This window comes from Pristis pectinata, chromosome 22 (assembly GCF_009764475.1).
Source record: "Pristis pectinata isolate sPriPec2 chromosome 22, sPriPec2.1.pri, whole genome shotgun sequence".
Taxonomy (NCBI): domain Eukaryota; kingdom Metazoa; phylum Chordata; class Chondrichthyes; order Rhinopristiformes; family Pristidae; genus Pristis; species Pristis pectinata.
Window position 1 is genome coordinate 31,965,589 of NC_067426.1, and position 12,329 is coordinate 31,977,917.

The 12,329-nt window shown below is 46.3% G+C and overlaps 1 protein-coding gene across 5 annotated transcripts in view; it reads right to left on the bottom strand.

Annotated features, from left to right (window-relative positions):
- sh3d21 (SH3 domain containing 21) overlaps positions 1-4,667 on the bottom strand; it is a 104,544-nt gene extending 99,877 nt beyond the window's left edge. For all 5 annotated transcript variants that reach the window (XM_052036595.1, XM_052036592.1, XM_052036593.1 and 2 more), the window contains exon 1: positions 4,559-4,667. In XM_052036595.1, coding sequence (XP_051892555.1) covers positions 4,559-4,562 — 4 coding nt within the window. In that variant the 5' untranslated portion in view covers positions 4,563-4,667. The remainder of the gene's footprint in view (positions 1-4,558) is intronic.
- Between the last annotated feature and the right edge of the window lie 7,662 nt (positions 4,668-12,329).

A 12,329-nucleotide genomic window follows, 5' to 3' on the forward strand; every position in this document is an offset into this window, starting at 1 on the left:
CGCTGAGTTCCTCCAGCGTTTTGTGTGTTGCTCCAGATTCCAAGTCATCATCATTGATTCACTCACAAGTGGGCAACTAAGTGCTTATTATTTGCAATAAGCTGGTTGTGAAACCTACTCTAGATATGTGTTTTGTAATGAACCAATTGGCACCAGTTATTGATAAATTTTGTGTTTGTTGATTCCTGAATAACTCTGAATGAACACCAAGGGAAGACTCCTCAAACTGATACAATTTTGGACATAACGTGCTCAATTCACTGACCATTCCCAAAGCAGAAACTCTGTCCCTGTCTCTGCTTGCATACTCAGTCACAACTCTCGATAACTTTCACCCCCTGCTAATTTCCAGGATTTTCCACATAGATGACCGAACAGGTTCCAGGAGATATTGGTGATCAGTATTACCCCCCACCCCCAACCCGTCAGTTCCACACCTCCCCAATCCCAGTAGCTACCTATTTTTTACAAATTTCATGACACCTGCTCATCTCAGTATCCTGCCTAACCTGGTTTTATGTTGCGGTGAACCCCCACACACTGCCATTCAGGGGATTTGTGCCTGATTTGTGTTGGATGACCCTCAATGTATTTGTCTCATCAGTAGAATGACGCCGAGGTTATGTTGTTGGTTGAGTCACCCAGAGATCTCTGCTAATAGTCATGAGCCATGCGCTCAAATCCTACCACAGCAGCTATTTAAATTCAGTTCATAAAATCAATCTCTAGTACAGTTCCAATGACAGTATTGGTGATCATAACATTACTGAAGTGATGAAAAACCATCCCTTTAGTTCTTAGGGAAGGAAGGAAACCCCTTGCCCTTAGCTCAGCTGGCTTACTGTATATGTGATGACAACCTTAAGGACCCAGAAGGCACTCACTTCAAGGGCAGCCAGGAATGAGCAATAAGTTCTGGCTGCTCCAGTAACACCCACAGCAATTAAATAAAAAAATCAACCAACATTATTTTTAAAGACAAATAAAGGACTGCAGATGCTGGAATCTAGATGAACAAACAACAAAATGCTGGAGGAACTCAGCAGGCCAGGCAGCATCCGTGGAGAAAAGCAGGCAGTCAACGTTTCGGGTCAGGACCCTTCTTCAGGACTGAAGATGGGAAAAGGGGAAGCCCAATATATAGGAGGGAAAAGGGCTGTGATAGGTGGACAGAAGCGAGGAGGCGGGGTGGGCACAGGGTGGTGATAGGTAGATGCAGGGGAGAGATAGTGATGGGCAGGTGCGGGGGAGGAGGGGAGAGCAGATCCACCGGGGGACGGGTCAAAGGTAGGGAGAAAAAGGAAAAAAAGGGGTAGAAAAAAGAGAGAGGGGCTGGGAAAGGCAAGAAGAGAAGAAACATGGTGCAGAGGTAGGGTTGTGGGGACGGGAGGGGGTGGGGATTAGTTAAAGTAGGAGAATTCCATGTTCATGCCGTTAGGCTGCAAGGTTCCATGATGGAAAATGAGGTGCTGTTCCTCCAGTTTGCGCTTGGAATTCTCCTGGCAGTGGAGGAGGCCGAGGACTGACATATCAGTGGTAGTGTGGGAGGGGGAGTTGAAGTGACTGGCAACGGGGAGATGCAGATCACGGTTACAGGCAGAGCCATAAAATTAGTTTTAAGTTTGAAGTTAAACCTAATCTCAACTCCTCCTGATCCGTACCAGATTTCGACCACACTTTAAATGAATTGGAATTTTCCAATGTCAAGTCTGAAAGGCCCAGGTCTAATTTTAAGATTGTAGATACTTGACTCTTTCATCAGATAAAACTCTCAGTTTAACCAATCGTATCAGATCTCTGCTAAACCGTCTTCATGCTGGTCCAATCTAATCAACCTATCCACAGGGCTTACCCTTTTAACTTGGGTGTCATTGTGATAAATTTGCCGTCCAACCCTTTGGAGGTCATCACACCCTTTCCCCACAGCCCAGAAGTGAGTACAGTGCACGAGGTGGGGTCTATGCAAACTCTGTACAGTTGTAGCATAATTTCCACCTCTTTGTAGAGCAACTTGTTTTTTTGTACTTGCACCTTAACTTTCTTCAAACTCTCTAAAACTCTCTATCTAATGGGAGTGTTGGTTATCTATCATCATAAAATCAGACCTGGGCCTTTGAGAGCTGACACTGGAACACCCTCTCTGGGCGGCAGAGTGGTGCAGCTGGTCGTGCCACTGCCTCACAGCTCCAGTGACCCAGGTCCAATCCTGACCCTGGGTACTGTCGATGTTGAGTTCTCCCTGTGACCATGTGGATTTCCTGGAAATCCTCTGGATGCTCCAGTTTCCTCCCACGTCCCAAATACGGGCAGGTTGGTAGGTTAATTGGCCGCTGTAAATTGCTCCCAGTGAGGGTGGGTGGTAAAATTGATGGGAACGTGGGGAGAATTAGTGCTGGAATGGGATTGCTCTGTGAGCTGGCATTGACTCAGTGAGCTGAATGGCATCTTTCCTGTTGTCAGGAATGGGAATCATCCATTGTTCCTGGCTTCTCACCGTTTAGTAAATACTCTGACCTGCAGTTTTTCCTCCTTGTGGATGAACTCACAACTTCCCACATAAAATTTCATCCGCCACACCTTTTCCCCATCACTTAGTTCATCGTTCTTTCTTTAAAGCTTTCAGTTCCCATTTACACTTTTTATTGTGTCGTCCAAGTCAGAGCAGTCAGCAGACCTAAATACGCATGTCTCTCGTTGCCTTGGCGAAGCAGCCAGCATAATCAAAGTCCCCACCCACCCGGGACATTCTCTCCTCTCCCATCAGGTAGAAGATAGAGGAGCCTGAGGGCACATACCAACAGGCTCGAGGACAGCTTCGATCCAACTGTGATAAGACTATTGAATGGTTCCCTTATACGAAGAGATGGACTGTTGACCTCACAATCTACCTTGTTTGACCTTGCACCTTATTGTCTACCTGCAGTGCACTTCCCTGTAGCTGTGAAACCTTACTCTGTATTCTGTTATTGTTTCTACCCTGTACTACCTCAATGCACTGTGTAATGAATTGATCTGTACAAACAGTATGCAGGACAAGTTTTTAACTGCACCTTGGTACAAGTGACAATAATAAACCAATACCAATACTCCGTCACTAAGTTCATTGTAAGTTTGAGTGCCCAGGAGAGTTCCTGAGAACAATTACACAACCTGCTGACTTAGATTTACGAGGCTACTGTCAGGACTCAGGGGCCTGAGTTACAGGGAGAGGTTGGCCAGGCTAGGACATTATTCCTTGGAATGTAGGAGATTGAGGGGTGACCTTATAGAGGTGTATAAAATCATCAGGGGCATAGATAGGGTGGATGCACACAGTCTTTTTCCCAGGGAAAGGGAACTAAAAGCTAGAGGGCATAGGTTTAGGGTGAGAGGGGAAAGATTTAAAAGGGACCTGAGGGACAACTTCTTCACACAGAGGGTGGTGGGTGTATGGAACGAGGTGCCAGCGGAAGTGGTTGAGGTACAATAACAACATTTAAAAGACAGTTGGACGGGTACATGGATCAGAGAGGTTTCGAGGGATATGGGTCAAATGTGAGCAATTGGGACCATCTTGGTGGACACCAATGTCAGTGTGGACGCATTGGGTGGAAGGACATGTTTCCATGCTGTATTACTCTGTGAATCTATGACTCTACAACTTGAAGACTTGAATATTATCTCTTCTCTCTGACTTTATCTCCTAGCCATTTCCCTGTCCTGGAATTATACATAGTACCATCTCAAAACAAATGTAACGAGGTTGATAGACAGAACTAACGCTTTATGTCTCCATGCTGGCATTATTTGACCAGTTTATATTTGCCTAACTGCTCAGACACTCTGGCCCTAACAGGAGGTCCCAGTAACTAGCTGTAGGAATCCATAACTTGTCTCTAAGGTTGACAGCACTTTGCAAACAGGAGTATCATTTAACATGGGTTACTTTGAATCTAACGTACTTCACCCTGTGTTCCCGATTTACCCAGCTCTGAGTGAGTCTAATTCCTTCACTACTTTAAAGACCAGAGTTAAACCTCCATGAATTTTATGCTTTTTTTTAAATACAGTGCCTCAGCTCTCAAGGCTGTTAACTGAGGGACCTTGTCATCAGCATCAGCCTAGTGACCAGTGGAGTTCCAACATATCGAAATTGCTCAAAATATTTCACTTTCCAAACTAAAATACTTGTCTAAATGACCTAGCAGGATGGCGACAGGCGATTAATGGCATGAAAGCAACAACTCTCCTTCATGGCAAGCTCTTGCCTTCCACCCCCACAACTGACAGCTTAAATACTTTGCTGAGGCAATCTATCTGAACCTTCCTCGGTGTTGTTGGAATGTACCTGTGAGTGAGTCTGGATCTCCTGAGAGCAGTGTGAATGATCACCAGGAGGTGCATGCCATTTCCCAGGACAGTCAGATGCCCCGTTAGTTCATTATAATCTGCCTCTCACCCCCACTCAGGCTGAGCATACTGCCCTGAGGGTGCACACATACCATCCCTTCCCCGTTGATAGTTGTTCCTTACTTTTCTGTTCTACCTGATTCCCGGTTGCTGAGCCAGTTGTACTTACCCATGCTCTTTGCTCTGTGAGACACTTTCACCACTCCACTTCGAGAACAGCTTCAAAAGGCCACTCTTAAAAATTAGTGACAAAAATGAGAGGCAAACTTGGTTACCAAATAGCCTCCAGTGAGATCTGCAGATCTCACTATTAACACATGACACTTAACATGCCGGGTCGAGGATAGGCAGCCCAGACAAACAGGTGGGGCAGGTTTGGAGAAATAATCTTCCGTCAAAGAAAACGATGTAATCACTGATGAACCCTGAGGCATTCAGAGGGCAGGGGGAGAGATGGTGATACTGAATAAAAAGGACTTGCATTTAAATAGCACCTTTTGTAGCCACGGGACATCCAAAAGAGTTATTCGAGCATTTTTGTGGGAAATGGTCACTGTTATAATGAGCAAGGTAACTAATCAGTCAATAGAAAGCTCCCACAAACTGCCCAGCATCCCTCCCTAATGTCCTGATGAAGGGTCTCAGCCTGAAACATCGACTGTTTATTTCCCTCCATAGACGCTGCCTGACCCGCTGAGTTCTTTGTGTGTTGCTCCAGATTCCAGCATCTGCAGAATTCCTCGTCTCCCTTATCTGGTTGCACTCATCTTCCTTTTACACCAGGTTCCATCATCCGCAGCCCTTTGTTGCTTCCACTATCACCCACCACCACCACCCCCCCCCCAGCCTCTGTCACTATCTCCAGCCCTCCCTCCCCTACCTGGCTCTATCTGCCCATCAACCCCTCCTCACCCTGACCCACCTAGCACCCGCCAGCTCCTCCCCCTCACCTCCTTATACTGGACATCTCCCCTTTACACTCCCAGTGCTGATGCAGGGTCTTGACACAGAACGTTGACCATCCCTCTGCCTCCACAGATGCTGCCTGACACGCTGAGTTCCTCCAGCAGTTTTCTTTTTGCTGGGAGGGTCCTGTGGTTGCTTCAAAATATTGCCATTGGATCTAGTATTAATGGCAGAAAAGGGCTTTGGTTTGTCACCTCATCCAAATAACAGCACCTCCAGCAACGCTGCACTCCCCCCGTACTGCATGGGAACTGGTCACCGTTGTTAAAGGGTTGGGCACCAGGGCGGGGAAGTGGGGCTGGGGTTGGAGCCACAACCTGAGAGGCTAAAGTGGCAGGTGACACAGCAGCCATACTGTTGCACAGGGTCCTGGATTCACAATGTCCGGTCCCATGAGTTTATTTTTCTTCAATTTCTTCTAACGCTGCGGTGAATTCTTGCTCTTACCGCATTTAAACATTGAACACTTTCTCAGTAAAGGCTCCGATGCTTCTGAAGCCGTGACACTCGGTGGGTGATCAGGCCCTTGTCCACTGGAGGACCGTCACCAGGATGGACCATTTGGACCTCTGGGCTTACAATTGGCAGACAGTGTATTGGAAATATGTGCAGTGACTGAGGGTGAAACGCTGGTTGGACATTTACTGAAACAGTGGCTCCTAATGGGGTCTCAGCCTTTGGGGGTGGGAGGAGCAGTTGCTTCTGGAGCTAGGGAAATTTCCAGAGACAAGGAACATGGGAAGGGAGGTGGGAGAGGCTCAGGAATCGAGGCGATTGGCTCAAGCATGAGAGAGGGTAAGGATTGGGAGCTTAGTCTGAAATAAGTACACAAGCACAGGTTGAAGAGGGTGAAGGTTTGGGACAAGGGTAATGGAACGATGACTCAAGAAGAGACGTACGAGGGGTAGGTTTAGCTGAGGACTGGAATGATGAATTAAGTAATGAAAGAACGCTTTTTAGATCTGTGAAACATGGATTCTTCAGGAGTGAGAAGGAAGTTTTGGAAGTGAACAACTAGACTTGGAGACGGGGAGTCTGGGTTGCAAGAGAGTGGGCTGGTAGGTAGAAGTGTACTCCCCCAAGAAAACATAAGTACGAGAGGACATGGCTTTAGGGTGAAAGGGGAAAGTTTTAGGGGGAACATTAGAGGGAACTTCTTCACTCAAAGAGTGGTGGGAGTGTGGTCTGCCATCTGATGTGGTAAATGCGGGCTCGCTCTTAACTTTTAAGAGTAGATACATGGACGAGAGAGGTCTGGAGGGGTATGGGCTGGGGGCAGGTAAATGGGACTAGCAGAATAATGTTTCGGCACAGACTAGAAGGGATGAATGGCCTGTTTTTTGTGCTGTAGTTTTCTATGGTTCTATGATGAGACAGGGAAGTGAGAGCGTGAGTCTGGGGGAGAAGGTAGGCACTGGATGATGGTGGACTGGGGAGGACACAGCAGGGTGGGTTAGAAGCAATGTATTAGTTTTAATTGTGACTCATTACTCTTGGAGCCGATCAGAAAAGGATGAGCTTCTTGCACATTTATTCTGGTTGCCAGTATTTTTATTCACTCGCTGATGGGATGTGGGTATCACCAACATAGCTTGCATCCCTTCCACAAAGCTAATTGCCTTCGAGAAGCTGGTGGTAAACCGTCTCATAGAACCACAGCAGGTCCTCTCATGAAGGTGTTCCCAGGTTTGTTGAGGAGGGACTCTAGGGACGTGAACGCAGTGATGACAAAGGACCGGGCGATACTTTATCAAATCAGGATGGTATGCAACTTGGAGGGGAACCTGCAGGTAGTGGTGTTCCCATATGCTTGCTAACATTGAAGGTTTGGAAGGTGCTGTCAGAACTGGGTGAGTGACTGCAGTGCGTTTTATAGATGGCGCACACTGAGGCCACAGTGCACTGGCGATGGAGGAATTAAATGCTTTGGGTGGCTGATAGGGTGCCAATCGACCAGGATGGTGTCGAGCTTCTTGAGAGTTGTTGGAGCTGTACTTACCCAGGCAAGTGGAAGGCATCCCACCACAGATCTGCCTTGTGGATGCTGGAGAAGCTTTAGGGTGTCAGGAGGTCTGTCATCTACCGCAGTAGACCCAGCTTCCGAACTGCTCTTTCAGCCATAGTGGTTATGTCATTGCTCCAGCTAAGTTTCTGATCAATGGTGGCCCCCAGGGTATTGATGGTGAGAACACAGTGATACAAACCTACAAATTAAGAGTAGACCACTTGGTCCTTCCAGTCATAAATTGTGGCTGATTAGTGACCTCAACTCTACATTCCCTCCTACTCCCAGTAACCTTTCACCCTCTTGCTTATCAAAAATCTATTGACTGCTACCTTAACATATTCAAAGACTGCTTCCACAGCCGTTTGAGGAAGAGTTCTAAAGATTCATGACTCCCAGAGAGAAAAAAAAGTCTCGTACCTGTCTTAAATGGGTGACCTCTTAGACAGTGGGCTTTTTGGCTGTGGGCCAGCATTATCGTTACTCTCCACTTCTCAGGCCATGCCTGGCTCTTGCTGTGTGTAAGTATGGACTATTTTGCTCTGCAATCCTTAACACGTGCCGAACAAAACTCTACCACTGGAGACACAGGCACCTTATATTTCCACTTGGGTATTTTTCCCACCCAGGGTCTCTGTTCACCTTTCCCATTTCCAACTGCCCGTCACCCACACACAGCCATCCACCTGGGTTTCCTCTCCCCGGCCCACCCTCCCTGTCCCCTCCCCACCTGCTTCCATCTGTACATCATCCCTCCCTTATCTGGTTCCACATATCACCTTCCAGACTCCGTCTCTACCTTCCCGCTCCCCTGCTCCCACTTGGCTCCATCTGCCTATTGTTTTCTTTTGGATTTTTTTCCATATTTGTTTCCAACTCTCACCCACCAGCCTCTGCCTCTCACCTCCCCCTCCCCCACTTGGCTCTATCTGCCCGTCATCCCCCACCTCACCTGGTTGCACCTATCACCTACCAGCGCCTGTCTCAACCCTCCCCCTCACCCCTTTATACTGTCTATCTTCCCTTTACACGCTCAATCCTGATGTAGGGTCATGACCCGAACTGTCACCCATCCCTTTGCCTCCACAGATGCTGCTTGACTCGTTGAGGTTCCTCCAGCAGTTTGTTTTTTGCTCAAATTTCTAGGCATTTTCTGTTTTAAGTCCATTCACTGTATCTTCTTATTACATATAAGCAAGCCACGAGCAGTGTAGTTTGTTCTGAGATTCATCCTTGGGCGGCACGGTAGCGTAGCGGTCAGCGTGCGTTATTACAGCGCCAGCGATCGGGGTTTGATTCCCGTCGCTGTCTGTAGGAGTTTGTACGTTCTCATGCGTCTGCGTGGGTTGTCTCCGGGGTGCTCCGTTTTCCTCCCACATTGCAAAGATGTACGGGTAGGTTAATTTGGGTATTAAAATGGGCAGTGTGGACTCGTTGGGCCAGAATGCTGACAGTCTAGCATCTATTGGTTACTCCTAATTGCTCTTGAGAAAGTGGTGTGAGTCACCACCCTTGAAGTGCTGCAGCACAGGCACAATCGAGGGGCCATTGCCAGAAATCGGGCCCAATGAGGATGAAGGAATAGCAGTAATTTATGTCAGGATGGTCTGTGACCTGGAGAGGAGTGTGCAGCTGTTGGTTTTCCAATGCATTCGCTGCCATTGTCCTTGTAGAAAGTAAAGCCAGTAGGTTTTGGAGATGGCTGCCTGAGGAAGCCTTGATAAGTTTTCTGCAGCACACGGTAACACACGGCAACCCACAGTTCACCAGCGGCAGAGGTGGTGATTGTTTCAGGCAGTTGACAGGGCATCATTCAACTTGACAGCTTTGTCCTGGATTTTGTGATAACTCTGTGTGTTGGAGCTACACCGTCCAGGTGAACAGGAGGCTTTCTGTCACTTGCCCCAATAGATGAACTCGCCTCTAATTGCTTGGCCAGGTGGTGGAGAGGCTCTGGTGAATCAAGAGGCAAGAATAGCTAGCTTCTGGCCTGATGTTAGTGACCACCCTGTACGATAGGTACACTTAAGTTTCTAGCTACTGGTGACCTCTTGCAGTTGCTGGGGGATTGAGGGAGAGAAATGAAGTTGAATGTCTAGGAGCAGTGTTACATTTCTGTCCTGTTGGACATGATCATTGTCTGGCACTTGGGTTATTACAAATTAATCCATGCCTGAATATGGTCAGGATCCTGCTGCATATGGGCACTGGCTGCTTCATTGAAAGGAGCTGTGAATGGAAGTGAACCTTGCAACCATCAGGGAACATCCCCAACTCTGACCTTACTGTCAACAACAATGTCAACAATTCCTCTCACCCCACAGGTGCTGAGTTCTTCCAGCAGATTGTTTGTTGCTTCTGGGCAGATATTTTAACCTCGCCTTTGCAGTTCAGCTCATTTGTCCGTGTTTGGACCAAGACTGGAATGAGGTCTGGACCTGAGTGTTTTCAGTAAACCAAACTGAGCATTGGTTATTGGGAAGTGCCTGTTGAGGGTACTATCATCAATATCTTCCATCACTTTATTGATGATTTGAAGTAGAATGATGGGCCAGTAAATGTTTAGCGCATAGTAGCTTTGTAACCCTTCACCAGGTTGACATCTTGCTTTCGATCCCCTTAGTGCTGCCCCTAGTATGCACTTCCACACTCCTAACTGAAGGCAGCTGCTCCCCTGCTATGATGGCAATGAAGTGAGGAACATGCCAAACCAGGTTAAAAATATCTGGTGGATTAAATCCTGGTACCGAACTTTCAAAGCACCTTACTGAAGTTCAGTATTGAACTGCTCAATATGTTTGGGATTGATCCCAAGAAGCACATTGTGTCCTCAGTGCAGAGACAAAAATGTTCTCCATTAAGACCATGGTTACTTCTAACGTGGGCAGATGCATCCCTGATTATTAACCAGGTAGGGATGAAAATCCAGAGAGCTTTTTCTTTCATCTTACTTCTCTCATAACATTAGCTTAGCAGAACTCAGGTAGGCTAGCTGTGACAGAGCACTGAACCCTTCTTAGTGATAGTTATTGCAGACATCCTCCAGAACACATTCCATGCTCTTGATAATCTCAATGATTCCTCAAGTGACGATGCACATGGAGCATTGATCCATCAGCTAACAAAAACAGCGTAATCAGTAAACCCACCATGCCTGAATCTGACCCAACAGGGGTCTGGAATTAACAGAAGTCTGTGCTTCAACATAGTGGTATAAGTCAAATCCAACACTGGCAGAGACAATTGCAGAGGAGATTCACCAGGATGTTGCCTGGATTGGAGGACTTTAAGTCATGAGGAGAGATTGGACAGGCTGGGCTTTTTTTCCTTTGAGCAAAGGAGGCTGAAGAGGTTATCTGCTAGTATATAAAATGATGAGAGGCAGAGATAGGGTCATCAGAATCTTTTTCCCATGGTAGGGGTATCAAAAACTAGAGGGCACAGGTTTAAGGTGAGGGGAAGGAATTTTAAAGGAACTCTTCCTCTTTAGGTGTAAGTTTTTTTTTAAAAAACACAAAGTGCTTGATATCTGGAATGTGCTGCCGGAAGAGGTGGTGAAATCAAATATAATTACTATGTTTAAGAGGCATTAAGGGAGACACTTAAATAGGCAAGGCATAGAAAGATATGGTCCTAATGTAGGCAAATGGGATTAGTGTAGATGGGCAAAAAGGTCAGTATGGGCATGGTGGGCCGAAGGGCCTGTTTCTGGGCTGTACGATTCTGTCACTCTAAATCTGCAACTTAAATCTAATTACAGGTTCCTCTTGTGCCTCAGCAGAAAACTCTGGCAACGTGTCTGATGTTTTTGAGGTAGGGAGGTACGTTGGATTTGCTCGTTGCTTAGAAAAGGGTCTTTAGCTGAAACATCACATTAGTAGGACCATCTACAAATGGGCGTTTACAATTGCACCGAGCTTTGGCAATTAGACTGGGGAGTAAATAAAACACCACGGCGAGTAAAACTACTCAATACTCCAAGGAAGAATGTAATCACTGTGCAATGTGAATGTACTAGATCCCCGAGGTGAGGGATTGTTTCAAAGCTTGAGGCTTTTCCTACTTCCAAGTCAATTGTAAATTCTTGAAAATTATTTGTTGAATAATTAACTCCAGCACTGTATCAAATAAACCCTGGAATAAGCTAGATGAATCACAGCTTTTCATGCTTAGTATTTCATTACTGCCATCTGTGACCATTTCTCCGACTTGATCATCTGTTCCCCACGAAACCTATGTTCTTCTACGTGCAGTTCCCTTCCTCCTTGCTACTTGTCTTTTTTGAACATTCTGTATGTTTGTAGTATCTGCCAGTTCTGATGAAGGATTAAACTGAAACATTAATTTGGCACCACTTGATGCAGTCCGACTGGGAGCTTTTCCAGCACCTGGTTTCATTTTCAGATTTTAAATATATTCTCTACGTTCTTAGTACTTGACTCACACCAGCTGGATTCCACTGTTGTAGCAGTCTGTTTGTTGTTCAATTGGACTTGTGTATTTTTTTAATATAACTGCCTATTAATCATGTTAATTGTACCATGCTGTACCAAGATTCATTTCAGAACCAAACCATCAGCTGGTATTCGAATGGACAATGGGAAACTACCGGCTGATAGCTAGAACTCGCACGCGCAGTGCAGAAATAATTGATCAAATTGGTGACTTTCCATCTTGTTTGGATCTCCATGCTGTTGATTTGTTGCATTTTTACCATGACTTTTACCAAATTTTCTCATCACCTCCATTAATGCAGACCTGCGTTCAACCTGGACAAGATGTTTTTCCAGAGTGGACCATTCATAAATTTGCAAAATATAAAATGGGCTAGTTCCCGGCTCGCTGGCCATTGGCGAACTCCACTTTTGGAGTTTTTCAAAGAGGAAACTAAGGGGATAGATGAAGGTTAGGCGGTGGATGTTGTCTATATGGACTTTAGTAAAGCCTTTGCCAAGGTCTTGCATGGGAG